The 14,301-nt window shown below is 43.7% G+C and overlaps 1 protein-coding gene and 1 pseudogene across 10 annotated transcripts in view; one reads left to right on the forward strand and one right to left on the reverse strand.

The window, feature by feature from the left end:
• VPS53 (VPS53 subunit of GARP complex) overlaps positions 1 to 14,301 on the forward strand; it is a 139,659-nt gene that overhangs the window by 66,270 nt on the left and 59,088 nt on the right. For all 9 annotated transcript variants that reach the window (XM_082443447.1, XM_082443446.1, XM_082443451.1 and 6 more), the window contains exon 13: positions 4,023 to 4,117. In XM_082443447.1, coding sequence (XP_082299573.1) covers positions 4,023 to 4,117 — 95 coding nt within the window. The remainder of the gene's footprint in view (positions 1 to 4,022; positions 4,118 to 14,301) is intronic.
• LOC309651163 (small ribosomal subunit protein eS26 pseudogene) lies at positions 11,687 to 12,150 on the reverse strand (annotated as a pseudogene). Its single transcript has one exon. The product of its transcript is annotated as a small ribosomal subunit protein eS26 pseudogene (transcript).

Genomic DNA, 14,301 nt, shown 5'->3' on the forward strand with positions numbered 1-14,301 from the left:
TGTGGGAGCTCAGGACCCCCCTCCTCCCAGCCACTCACTGGCTTCTGGAGTTGGGCGCACAGGAAGATGAGGAGCCAGGTGGGGCGCTCGGGGCAAGCCCACAGGATGCTAGTGGTGAGCTCGGCCAGAGGTGGGGGGGAGGCCCCAACAGTTGTCCTGGGTTACCCAACCCATTGCATCACTGCAGTTGGCAGACGGGTGGCCCTCAAGGTGAGGGCCGCTCCCTGCTCACCGCTGCAGTTAGGCTACGGAGAAGGGAGCGTGAACTTGAAAAGAGGTATTTAGTTTGAACAGTCAGTTGCCAACATGTTCCTGATGATTAAAAAATGGCATCTGAACAGGGACTGAGGGTACTCAGGGTATAAAAGGAAGAGAGAAGAAATAAGGAATTTCTGGTTTTAAAATGTACCCTTCTGGTGATCCGAGCAGTTAGATTTAATCTGTTTACACTGGATAGTAATAAAAGGAAATGGGACCAGCTGCAGACCTCCTTACTGTGACAACAGTAACCTTTTATTATTCCATCAAACTCCAGGAGGAAATAGCTTAAACATCTGCAGCTTTTGGACAGAATTCGCACACTCCAAAATCCAGCCTGAGTGCTACTGCTAAATGACTTAGTATATTCTTTAAGCTGAGAAGCAACCCTTTGGGGAGCTGGACGGTACAAAGGGAGACACCAGTATGAGCCGAAATTCCAGCCCATTTCATCTAAATATGAGCACAGCTATGAGGCAGCCAGAGGCAGGAGGCAGCCCTGGGGAAAAAAAGAAAAAAGGAAACTTCAGGCAATCCCTCCCATTGTTCCCCTCTTGCTTCCAACTCACGTTGAAAACACTGTATGAGGACAGAGAGCCATGGCGACAGGGCCGTCCTCACTGCCAGGAGCGCCGTTAGCGGGCGGAGCGGGCTCCCCTGTGGGGACGGGGGTCGGGCCACCTGCGCTGTCTGGTTGTGCGGCTCTCTGAGCCACATCCAGAGGGTTCTGTGGGGCCTCATCCAGCACGGGGCCTCTGGGAGCCTGATCAGGAGGAGTTTGTTGGAATATCATGTAGTCATTTTCCTTAATCATTAGAATCTGTGTTTTATACTGAATGAGCTCTTCAGACTTATCCATACATTTTTATCCTATATCACTTCTGTGCGTACATAAAAAGGAAAATATAAGCAAAATAAATAGGTTAAGATATTCCCAAGACTTCTTCACATTCAGAGTCTAACTCTGCTGAACCACTTAAAATTAAAAAAAACTTTTTATTTTGAAATAATTATAGACTCATAAGAAGTTGCACAGAGAGGTCCTGGGTACCCATCTCTCAGCTTGCCCCAGTGCTGACGGCTAACATAACTATAGTGCGTTATCAAAACCAGGACGTTGACTCTAACCCCGTTTTCACTCAGGCTTGGATGTCTGTGTTTCCCCACATAGTGTGGTCCTCCAGGCCATCTGGAGTGTTGGTGATAGGCCGTTTCTCAAAATGCTCCACTACTGTACCTGGGATTATCTGCCACGTTTTTTATTGTTATTTTAAACTTTTTTTCTTTTTTAATAATGTCAAACTTAGGGAAAGTTTTAAGAATATTACAAGGAACTCTCAACTATCTTTCACTTGGGTTCACCAGTTGTTACTATTTTGCTACATTTACTTTACCATTTCCTCCCCTCTCCCTCTCTCTCTCTCTCTCTCTCTCTCTCTCTCTCCCTCCCTCCCTCTCTCTCTTTCAGAACAAGTAAGTTTATAGGTATCACGCCCTTTGCCTCTGAGTATTTCAGTATGTATTTCCTTTTTAGGAAATATATTCACTTAAGAAAGAATTTTCACTTAAATTACTACAGATCAAAATCAGAAAACTTAACATTAGTACAATACTATTATCTCATTTACAGACTTATTTAAATTTTATAATGTGATTCAAGAGTGATAAATTGAAACATTGTCAATAGTTGGAAAAGTACACATAAATTAGTAGGTAAATAAAGCCAAGTACAAAATACACATGTTGATTTAAAACATGACAACATTCTATATTATATAAACTCCCATTTATAATTTCCAGAAGCTATCCTACAGATGTGTGAATATTTTTGTCAAGGGAAGAAAATATAACTAAAGGGAATAATTATAATATTTATGAAGATTCTATTTTAATTAATGAAAAGATATCTGGCTATAGTGGCCATATTTTCCAGTTCTAAAATCAGGATATCTAATCCTACAGAAGTTATTCAAATTAAATCACATTTGTCTATTCATTTATCTGATCATCTTATTGAAAAGTATAGAATAATTTTTTAAAAAAGGTAACGGACTTGGAAAATGTAGAACAAATAGATAAGGACCATAACTTCACAACCATCATACTACATCATGGATCCCTCATTTTAAACTAATGGAAATGTGGAAAAACTCCTAAGGCATCTATGAAATGAAGTGGGACTTTGAATCCAGTCAGTTTAAACTCAATGAGAGTCTCTTACAGTCTCACCCTAAGGCCTGACTTTGGCAGTGGCTTCTGGATGATAAGAGAAAATAGCCCAGACTGTAGTTATTCTTAGGAAGGACCAGAGTTTCTTCAAATCCTGCAAAAAAAAAATTAAAGACATGGAACTCTTAGAAGGTGAAAAGGGAAGAGTTAAATATGAAATTAAATGGGATATATCTACAGTTGACATTTAATTTTTGGTGATCATTACCAGTTTTTACAGATGCTTTTAACCATTACAACGTTTTATTTGTTTTTAATTACTAGAAGAAGGTAATCATTTCTGTCTGTCGTTAGGGGGCTTAGCTTTTCCTCTTTTTATTAAAAGATACAAGCCATTCAACAAGTGTGCTGTGCATGTCAATTTATATCCAGATTGTACTCTTCTATCAAGCCCAGCAAAGGCTCAAGGACCTCTATCTATTTTCAGATCCCAACAAACAGAAATAGATAGAATTGGCTTTTTTTTTAGGAACAGAAAGAAATATGTAGGAAGATCCTTGTTTATTTTTTAGATGTTTTGAAAGGGAATTTAAGTAGCAAATAATAGTTTTTAAATGCTTGCCTGCCCAGATGACCTTTTTATCAGTGGTTTCCCAGTTTCAGTTGGGGACCAGTACTGATCCAGGTTTTAGCTGGTGCAAGGCAAAAAATAAAGACAAAACAGCCAGCCTGTCTGTCTGTCTATCTCTTTGTCTTTCTATCTGGTATAAGGTCACCAACTAACTGTCTTTTCTTAGGAAGCACGGCTTTTATGCAGCTATTTTCTCTTATAAAATGTTTGGGTATAAAATACTCTTTCTTTTAGGAACTTGTGGTTAGAGTAGAAAGTAGCAAAATAAAAAGTTAGCAACCCTGTGTTGACCCCCTACTTTTCTTTTTTTCTTATATTTGTTGGTGAAATTCAACAGTCTTAGGAAGCACTGCAAGACAGCAGTGATCTACTAGAAAGAGTTCTGGTTTAGGAGACAGGAAACTTCACCATGTGCCTTGAGGCGGGCTGCTAACACCCTCTGAGCCTCCCTTTCTTTAGGTGTAAAATAGTAGTAATAATTCCTATATTGAGGATTGTTTTGAGGAATAGATGAGATATTTCGTACCAAAGTGCTTGGCTCATAATAACAAGCAGTAAATGGAGGCTTTTAAAACTGGAGGGTGTGAAAGCACTTTATATGTTCCAAAGCACTGCACAGCTCTGTGGTGCTGTTATTAGCTAGAATTTACATTCTGAAAACATCAGTCAGATGATGAAGAGCTTCCAAATTGAAAACGCATGTGTTATCAAAGTAGCAATAAATCTTTCACCGCACAGAGCACGTAAATGATGCCAGCAAAGCTGGCTTATTGTTCACAAACTGGCATGACTCATAATACAGGACATAGTCGCCGTCTAGTTACGCTGAGTGCTTCTTATCTGTAAGTTGGGAGTGAACTTTGAAGGGATGTGTTCTTTGAAACTGCTTGAAAGTTTGCAAAGATGACTCAAGTATAGGGTTTCTTTTTTCTTTTCTTCTTTTCTTTTTTTTTTCCCTTTACAGCCAAAGAAGCCTAAAGCCCCAGACAATCCATTTCACGGCATTGTTTCCAAGTGTTTTGAGCCTCATCTCTACGTGTATATTGAGTCCCAGGACAAGTGAGTGATGAACATTTTGCTGCCTTCTGCATTTCTCGCTCCTCGGGTCAGGGCTGGGCCCTCACAAGGGCACAGCTCCTTCTAGAGGTTGAAGGAGGGACTTGGGGCACCCGTTACCCTCCCTGGAAACCTGTTAAGGATGTTTTTCGGCCTTTTGAGTGTTATCATGTATTGTGTCCATAAATCTCAGAAGCCTGAGTTTGACTCTAACAAGGTTCCAAACAGGTCCCAGCACCTACTTCCCAGGTGGGCGTTGAGCCCGTATCCCACTCTGTATGTCAGCCCGTGAGGCTTTACGATGTCAGGTGCTGGAAAGTGGAGAAAGAAAGCCTCATCTCTAATGTATATGTTTTCAAGTATAAATTGTTTTAACTTTTCACTGTGAAGTCATTTAGACTTACCAAAAGGTTTTAAAAAGCTCTCATATACCCTTCGCCCAGAGAAATGTTAGCAGTTTACATAACCGCAGTTATCAAAACAGGAAGATACCGTTCTCCCACGAATGTCCTTTCTCTGGTCCAAGATCCAATCACGCATTTAATTGTCAGGTCTCTTTAGGCTCCGTTAAGCTGGAATAATTTCCTCAGTCTTTTCTTTGTCTTTCATGACCTTGACACTTTTAAAGAGTGTTTGACCAGCTATTTTGTCCAAAGCCCTCAATTTCTGTTTGTGATGTTTCCTCTTGATTAAATCAAAGTTATGCATTTTGGGCAAGAATACCACAGAGGTGACATTGTGTCCTTCTCAGAGCCCAGTGCGTGATGCCAGGAGGCATCTCACCTGGATTTGTCCTGTTATTGCTGAGGTTGACCTTGACCACTTGCTAAAGTGGTGTCTGCCAGCTTTCTCCCTGTGAAGCTACTATTTTTTGCTCTGTAATTCATAAGTATCTTGCGGGGGGGATACTTGGGGACTATGTAAATATCCCATGTCTCATCATACTTTGCCCACTCATTTTTCACATCCCTTGACGATTCCTGCCTGAAACAATGATTACTGTAGTGTTTGCCAAACGTTGATCGTCTGTTTCTGTCATTTCTTCTATATTTACTCATTAGGGTTCTACTATAAGGAAGAGCTTCCTCTTCTCCCCCACTTGTTGGTTGGTTTGTTTTTTCCTGTTTGGGCTGATGTGTTATATTTTCTTTGATGAATTATCGTCCGTTTAACATACATGCTTTTTACAGAGGGGCTCCAGAAGATGTTTACAAAGCAGCCCACTGCAGCCAGGTTCCCTCACAGCCAGAAGAGTATGGTCATGTTCCAGTACCCATTGTTCATGGGAAGGACAGAGATCCCTCTTCATCCCTGAGTCTCTGCCCACGGCCAGAGCAACTGTGGAAGGCCCTTGCGTGCTGGAAGGCACATTTTGGAAAGGCCCAGTTTCTGGAACAGGCCGAACTGACCAGAGACGGGCTGGTCCAGACTCTGAGGAAAGGCCCGTAGCCTAAAGAACACACGCTTAGGAGGACCAGACAGCGGCTCACACAGGGAGGGCAGCAGCTGTGAGACAGTTCTCGAGGGGAGTTCTCGGGGAAAGCATTTCGGTGCTGAAGGCCAGTCTTTTTTTTTTTTTTTTTTTTTTAATGCTTCTTTCGTTTTAGCACATTCTTGCTTCCAGGTATGTTTCAAGGGTAAACCGTAAGCTTAAGAGAACATTTCAAGTGGCTATTTGTGTCTTAAATGGAACATTATTGTTATTCAGCTCTTTGATTTTATATCAATAGATTGCTTCTATTCTTCTCTTCCCTGATTACAAAATGCTTCATATTAAAACCCCAGAAAATTAACTTCGTAAAAGAGCTTCTACGTTAACAACAGCAATCTCCTCACTGCCCCCCACCTCACACAGAACAAGTTGCCTTGACGTTTTTTGCCCTGTAAAACCCCAGTTTTCCTCCTGCTCTCCATCTATTGGGCTTATGTCTGCAGGCATGCAGAAGGGCAGTAGTTACTATTGCCATTTAGTCCTTTGAAAACACCCTTTCTTCTGCATTCACAAAGTCTTCTCTCAGGATATTAATAAGACACCCTTACGGGGCAGGAAAAGGAGCAGCTATTTGCCTGTTAGATGAACAGGTCTTGGAGCAGCCCACCCGTATGACTATGTTGGGACAAAGCCCTCTCTTCTCTTATCAATCCAAATTCTTATCTTTTAAAAGGCTTAAAAGCTATTGGGTCCAGGGTTTAAAGTGCACATCTGAGATAACCATGTACTTTCTCAAAACTTATCTGGTCTAAAGAGTCAGTTTTCTGAATTATCTGGTGTAATTCTGGGATCTACTCTCTTCGCATGGCCTTGATTCGTATAAAGCACACTCATTGTTCATGAGACTTTGGGCGGAGAGCCAGCCCTCCCTTCCTTAGGGACTCTCCATTTCTGTATGAAAAATGCAGTGCTGGCCCCTCATCCTGCCGTCTGGCCTCGCTGGGATGTTTCCACAGCACTAGTGCAGTAGCGGAAGCTTCTCGTAGGAGAACTGCGTAGGCTGTGCTGTTGTCGCTCCAGAATAAACAGCAAAAGCTTGAAGTAGAAAATAGAGTTCAAGAAATCCATTTCCTCATCTGTTAAAGGAGAGCATCAGACAAAATAATCCCTAAAGCAGCAGGTTATTAACCTTTTTTGAGTCATAGATCCCTCTGAGAACCCGATGAAAACCACAGGTCCTCTTGCCAAAAAAAATCCACATAAACCCACACACTATTTTGAGTACAATTTCAAGGGGTTCTACAAAGTTCGTCCTCCCTTAAGTCAGAGAATCCTAAGACTGGGGAAGGAACTCAGGTGGGGACTGATTTGGGACAAATTACTACTCTTGTTGTAGTTCTGACTCAGAAAGCTGCAAGGGAGGAAAATCTGAGACCATGCACAAGTTCCCCGATGACCGAGACCCAACCCAGGGTAATGGAAAGAGCGTGGGCCTGGGTGCCAGACAGACCTGGACTTGAGTCCGCGCTCTGCACTCACCAGCCTGGGGCCTTGAGCATGGCCCTAACCTCTCCGAGTTTATTTTGTGCTCTCTACGGTCAAGTGAATAATGTCCCCCTCACAGGATTAGCGGTGAGGAATAAATGACATGACATGTTGTCACTCGGCACAAGTAAACAGCACTCGGGAACTGTGCCTGCCCTGCCCTTCTGGTGATCTTGTTCTGGACTCTCAGGTGGTTGGGTGGCCCGCTTGGTGCTGCCAGCTCTCTGTGGGCCTGGCATGGGGTCCACTCTTCCATCTCCCCTGCCTCCCACCTGCCCGGGGAGAGTCCTGGCAGCACCTGCCCCAGCCCAAAGCCCAGTCTTGGTAGGAGGACTGCGGCGCCGGTGCCCAGGGAGGAGGAGTGGGGATGTCCCTTGGCCACCTCTTAGCTGGCTGGGCTGAGCTGTCCTTTTGTGCTTTGAGCAGCTTTCTCAGTTTTTGTCGGTGTCCAAGGAGGAAGTTAGTAGTGTCTCTTCTACTCTTGGGGATGTAGGCGTTTTCTTTGGCTGACTTGCAGGAGAGATTTCTCTCCATAGGCACTTGCTTCACTCCATTCAGTGACATTCTCAGTCCAAGAAATTATTAGGGACTCCATTTCTGCCCATTCTCCTGAGTTCCCTGTCATAGCTTTCGTTGAAATAGAGCCCACCACCCCTTCTAGCTGGGTGAAGCCTAGAGTCTCTCTATAAACTAATGTTGCTTGTTGTTTGTTTTGAATTAATTTCAGAAGAGTTCCAAGAATCGTACATAGAGCTCCTGTGTACCTTCACCCAGGTTCCTCAATTAACAGCTGTCTCTCCCGCCTCTGACACACACACTGACAGACACACACATACTCACAGATATATGCACATACATATTGTTTTTCCTGAGAGATTCAAATTCTCAAATTGCAGGCAAGATGCCCCATTACTCCTTAATATTTCAACGTGTGTTTCCTGTAAATAAGGACACAGTCTATGTAACCATAGTACAAACCATCAAAATCAGGAAGGTAACATTGATGCAGCACTCCCATTAAATCCATAGACCCCATTCCCTTTCCCCATTTGCCCCAATCCTGGTTTTTATAGATCTCAAATCCATTCCGGGATCACAGGTTACATTTATTTGTCATGTCTCTTTGGTTCAGTCCAGAAGAATAATTTATTCTTTCTTTATCTTTTGTGACTTGGAAATTTTTTAAAATTAATTAATTAATTATTTTATTTTATTTTTGGCTGCGTTGGGTCTTCGTTGCTGCGCGCGGGCTTTCTCCAGTTGCAGCGAGTGGGGGCTACTCCTCGTTGCGGTGCACGGGCTTCTCCTTGGCGGAGCACGGGCTCTAGGCACGCGGGCTCAGTAGTTGTGGCTCACGGGCTCCAGAGCGCAGGCTCAGTAGTTGTGGCGCACGGGCTTAGTTGCTCCACGGCACGTGGGATCTTCCCGGACCAGGGCTCGAACCCGTGTGCCCTGCATTGGCAGGTGGATTCTTAACCACTGCACCACCAGGGAAGTCCCATGACTTGGAAATTTTTGATGCGTGTAGGCCAGTTACTTTGTGGAATGTTCCTCAGTCTGGTTCTGACTGATGCTGGCTCATGATTTATGATTCATACAGAAGTGGTGCCATGTTCTTCTCAGTAACTCTTGTCAGGAGACACACAGTATCAATGTGTCCCACAACTTGTGCTGGTCAGTTTTACTACTTGATTTAGATGGTATTGGCCAGGTTTCTGTATTAATTAATAAGTAATTAATAAGTGTTGATTAACCTTGAAACCATATAAATAGCCTTTTTCTCATCTTTCACTTACTTATTTTACCATCTGTTAATGACACTTGCCTGAATCATTTATTACTAAGATAGTTGCCAAATAATTATTTTTCTAATTGCATCATTTCTTCTACATTTATTCTGTTTTAAGAAACAGCCTTCTCTTTTCCCCATTTATTTGTATCAGCAGGGACTTGTGGATTCCTATTTTATTCAATGAGTTATAGTCATTACTGTCTTTTTTATTTTAACTTTATGTTCGAATAAATTTAGACCTACAGAAAAACTTCAGAAATAGTGCAGATTTCCCATATTCCCTCTCCCAAGCTCCCTTAGTGTTCACATCTTACATAACTGTAGTACAGTTATTATCAAAATCAGCTAGTAAACATTGGTACAGTACTATTCACTAAACTCCAGGTCTTATTTGGATTTTACCAGATTTTCCACTAATGTCCTTTTTCTCTTCCAGGATCCATCATTATTTGTTTTAATGCTCAAATTGTCCTGGTTTCGGCCCCTTCCAGCTAGTTTTCCATTCTTTTGCATGCCCCTAGCGTTTTTTGAGTACTTTCTTTCTGGCCCAACAAAATATACCAGGCTCATCTTGTACTTTCCTAACCCAGTCCTGGAGTCATCCATTTTTCCAGGATCCCTTGTTCCTGTGGTGGGATATGATATTTAGAAACTAAGTCTGTGTATTATATATGTTCATTGCTGCTGGAGTGTCATGCTTCTAGGTCCTCTGAGCTAAGAGACCTAAGAAATATATGTACGTGTATATCTACATACCTATCTACTTTTATACCTATTTATATATTAAAACCTGTGAGTCTATGCCAATAACTCCAATTCTAACCTAACCTCAGGGTTTATTGGGGCGTCCCCTGTTCCATGTCTGTAACTACCTTCTGCAGCAGTGAGAAGCTTGGTTCCCAGGATCCTCCATGTATTTACCTGCTCCATTTACCTGTGTGGAACCCATCTCCCAGGTGTGCTCAAGCCAGAGCTTGGCTCCCTACTGGCCACATCAGAGCCAAGTCCTCTGCCCCAACCAAAGGGAATGGGTAGGGGTGCAAATTAGTCGGCACGTCCTTGGATGAACAAGTTCTCTAACTTCCTGGAGGGTCTTCAGCCGCTTTGCCCGTACTTACCTCCTTGTCCACTGTTTCTGACTACCATCTTCTTCCCCCAGAGCCATCACTCCTGTACTTTCCAGTTAGAATACTATTTCTGTGAATGTCAGCTGCAGACCCACCAGAAGAAATGGCCTTGGTCATCCATACCTAAGCTTGGTGTGCAGTGTGGTTTTCCTTCTCTCTGTGTTTTAATCTTCCCCTCTGCTGCCAACGCTCTGCAATAGTCTTTATTCCTAGGTCGTTCTATGTATCAGTGGAACTCCCAGCAGTATTTCACATGGCACCCGCAAAATGCTTCTACAGTTCTTGAGTTAAAAGCTCAAGCCACAGGGAAGAGGATAAAAGACACCATCTGCATCCATGACACGTTTCCTTAAGCTGCAGAGAAAGTGAATCACAGCAATAATCGTAATACCATGTATCTGTATAGCGCTTTAGAGTTTTGAAATCAAAGCATCAGATAGTGGATAGAGCTTGGCTTTGGAGTCAGACAGGCCCCAGTTCGAATTCCAGCTCTGAGAAATTCTGTGACCTAGAGCAAGTTATCTTATTTTTCTCAGCCTCAGTTTCTTCATTTATAAAACAGGGATACTAATGCCTTCTGCTCAGGGCTGTTGTGAGGATTAAGTGAGATTGTATTTATAATGTAGCCAGTGCAGTGCCTAGTTTATAGGCATATAGCCTAGTGTGAGAGAGAGACCAAAAAAAGTTTTTGGAACACAGCATTGAGGGGTAAAGGTATGAACAGTTTGCTGTGGGAATTCAGAGGTGTGTATGAACCTAACTGCATGTCAGACTTTTCTCAATCTGTGTCTTCTACCTCAGCCAACCCCTCTCCTTCTTCCCGTCCTCTCCCCCTCACACCGTATTCTGTACTTACTTCTGACTCCAGGCCTTTATTCTCTTGCCTGAATCTGCTGTGGAATTTCCTCTGTTATTTCCTTTGTCTAAAACAAATTGGTCATATTGTCTGTACTGCAAAACTAGCATTTTGTTGCCATCTTGAGATCTGAAGATCATAAGCATGAAGGTCCCATCTTTCCCAATAGGTCACAGCCTCTAATGGACAGGTGCTGTCTTTACCCCCCGCAGCACTGTAATCAGGACTTGACCCTTTTTAAACTCTTACTTGATTGTAATGGCTTTAGGGTATAAAAGGTGCATCCCTGTGATTCCATTCAACAGGTCAGCATGCCCCGTGTTCCTTTCTCCAGTGGTCCTTCCTGTAAGATCTTGCCGAAACTCAGGGTAGTGTTTGGTGCCTGGAAGAAATGGTAACCTTTGCTTTTTTTGTTGTTGAACTCATTTATATCTTATACTTGCTGCCCACAGCGCCTTGTGCATACTAAGTGCTCCATCCATATTTGATTGGATTGCATCCTCTTTGCAAACTCATGAACTTTACCCGTTCCCATCCGGGTGACTTGTCCTCTTCTCTTCTGTGAAGCTATTTGATTCCTCGTTGTCTAGTGTCTCGTGTGGCATGGAAGCAGGCTGATTCCTCGTGGTCTAGTGTCCCGTGTGGCATGGAAGCAGGCTGATTCCTCGTGGTCTAGTGTCCCACGTGGCATGGAAGCAGGCTGATGCAGAGCGCAAGATGGAAGGGGCGAGGGGTGGGTTACTCTGGTCTGTTTCTCGTTCACACCAGAGAACAATGTCAACAGTAACCCAAGAGACATTCTGCAGAATATGGAAGATCTTTAGTTTTGTTTTGTTTTGTTTTTTAAAGTATAATTTCCACTTTATTGTCTTTCCAGGGAACAGTATTTCTTTAGTCTTTAAGGACTTAGCTCCTTACATGGGCTTTGGTGGAGGTCGTGGGGCAGCACCAGCAGGTCTAAATCGGGGTGGAGGTGTTCGGTCCTTCCGGGCTTCCCGAGAACGATTCCTGACTACCTTGCTGTGAATGGCACAACTCACGCAGTAATGCAGTTTCACATACAGCTTGGGAAGCACATAGGCGTCAAAAACACTCGCTTCGGAAATGTCCCTGACGGCTGCGGCCTCTACGATGTTCCGAATGACGAACTTCTTAATGGCCTCATCCTCGGGCCCGCATCGGGCACAGTTGGTACAGCGAATAGGCTGCACGTGGCCGCGGCCCTTTTTGGCACGACCATTGTTCCTTCTTTTCTTGGTCATCTTGGAAGCGAGGAGGCGAAAGAGCTAGTTTTTTTTTTTTTTTAAGGGGCAATTTTGTCTCTGTTCTATGATCACAGTTAATTTACAGTCTTACTCATCAGCTTGGCTCCGAAATAGGAGGTAGGTGAGGAAGTATCTGGCTTCAGCTTCCAGCGGCATTAGAGGAGTGGTTCAGGCAAAAATACCTCGGAGCTCTCGCCCCTGTTTTGGTTGGCACTGTGGACTCGGAGGTTAGAGTCTCTCATAGGAAGACTCGAGAGGGACCCTCCCCTGCTGTTCCGTGCTCTCCTCCAGTGCACCAGCCCCGACCCTTCCACTCCCATCCCTTAGGAACAAAACGTGGAGGTTGATCCACCGAGTACGTATTGGGCACCAACGTAACTGGGAGCTTAGCTTCACACAGAAGCTGGAGGGCTGGGCCTCGGGGGAGCAGAAGTAACACAGACATTATCCCTGCTCTCAAGAATCTCACGATAACATATGTGACACAGAGAAGAAGATTCTACCACTATAAAGCGAGCAGCTTTCACCTTCTCTGCCAACTTCAGCTTATAAGAAATGGCTGGCTACAGTGCTGTCTCAGGAAGGCTTCTGAAATTACCCTGGAGATCAGTGAGAAAGACACAGCCATTCCTGATGAGCATGGCCCACCACAGGCCCAGGATGGGAGAAGGTCAGCATGTTTCCTGAATAGCTGACATCCTCACACTGTATAATAAAGTATTAAAAAAAAGTAAGATAGTCGTCAGTGTGTTACAGATGACAGAAGTTGCAACTGAGATAGAGGATGGGCGTGAGTAGGAGTTATCTAGGTGCCCCCTGAGCTGAGCTGGGAGGGTGAGTGGGCAGGTGGTGACGGGAGAGCCACCAGGGGACACATCCAGGCAGATGCACAGAGTCGGGGATAGAGATGGCGCAGAGGGGCAGCTGAGAGGAGTCTGGCTGGAGCATGGGGTCGCTGTGGAGGAGACGTGGGAAACTAAATGGAAAGGTGAGACAAGAGGAGGGTGCGAGGAAGGAGGGTGGTCACCCTGGAGCTTTCCAAGGTCAACCAACTCGCTCCTTCTCTGCTTGCTAACCATCACCACCATCACAATGGACTGTCCTAGGCCTGAAGTTCTTTGAGGGCACAGTGGCTATATCTGGATGTAATAAACTTTCAATAACAAAAGCTCTTGAGTAAAATGTCAATTTTCTCCTGTTCCTACTCATTAATACTGCATGTGGTTCTTATCTTTTTCTTCTTGACTGTTATATAAATACAAAAAAAAAAAAAAAAGCACAGCTGGATTCCTGTAGCCTTAGATAGCAACTAAAAAGATGCAAAATGTTAAGAGGGGTGGGAACGCCCTCCCCTCCCCCACTTTTCGTAGAGCACAACTGTGCAGGGACCAATTAATATAGCCCTGCTGGATGTGAACAGTGATGAGTCAGCGTGACTGAGGTAAATTCAGTGATGTTTGAATGGGAAATGGGAGAAAGTTGCAACCATCATCACCACCGTGACCTGGGGCTAGCCTGGAGCTGCTCAGTATTTTCTCTCCTCCCAAGATTTCTTACACCTTTGATTTTGGAAGTTGTTAAGAAGAAACTGCATTAAAGGAGAAAGAAAGCATTAGACTGTTTCTTTACAGTTTCTCTCTGTTTAGTTGTCTGCCTGCTGGGTACCTTTAGGTTAATGATATCTAAATATTTGCTGACATCATAACCTTTTTGTGTTTGAGGAGGTAGTAGGGTAGAGTGGGTAAAAGCATGAGGTTTAGAGCCAGGCTGCTTGGTTTTTAATCCTGGCTCCTCCACTCTCTGGCTGTATGACTTTGGACAAGGTCCTTTAAATTTCTGCACCTCGCTTTTTGAAAAGGAGGATAGTTTTGGTCCCTGCGTCATAAGGTTATTGTGAAGATTAAGTGAAGTTCACTTATAAAGACTCTTATAAAGAGCTGACATGGTGCCTGGTACACCATAAGTGTTCAGAAAATGAACACTGTCATTATTTAGGGTTTTCATTTGTGGAAAGGGGAGCTGGTACTAATATGGTAGTAAGACCAGTGCACACACTTAAGCGGTAGATTCTAGGCTCAGCTCTGCCACTAAATCGTGTGACAGACTTTCTGGGCCTTATTTTTTTCATCTCTTAGAGGGTCCAATAACACCTTGTCTTTCTCCCAGGGGT

Source organism: Balaenoptera physalus (genome assembly GCF_965194825.1).
Source record: "Balaenoptera physalus genome assembly, chromosome: 20".
In the NCBI taxonomy this organism is placed as follows: Eukaryota; Metazoa; Chordata; class Mammalia; order Artiodactyla; family Balaenopteridae; genus Balaenoptera; species Balaenoptera physalus.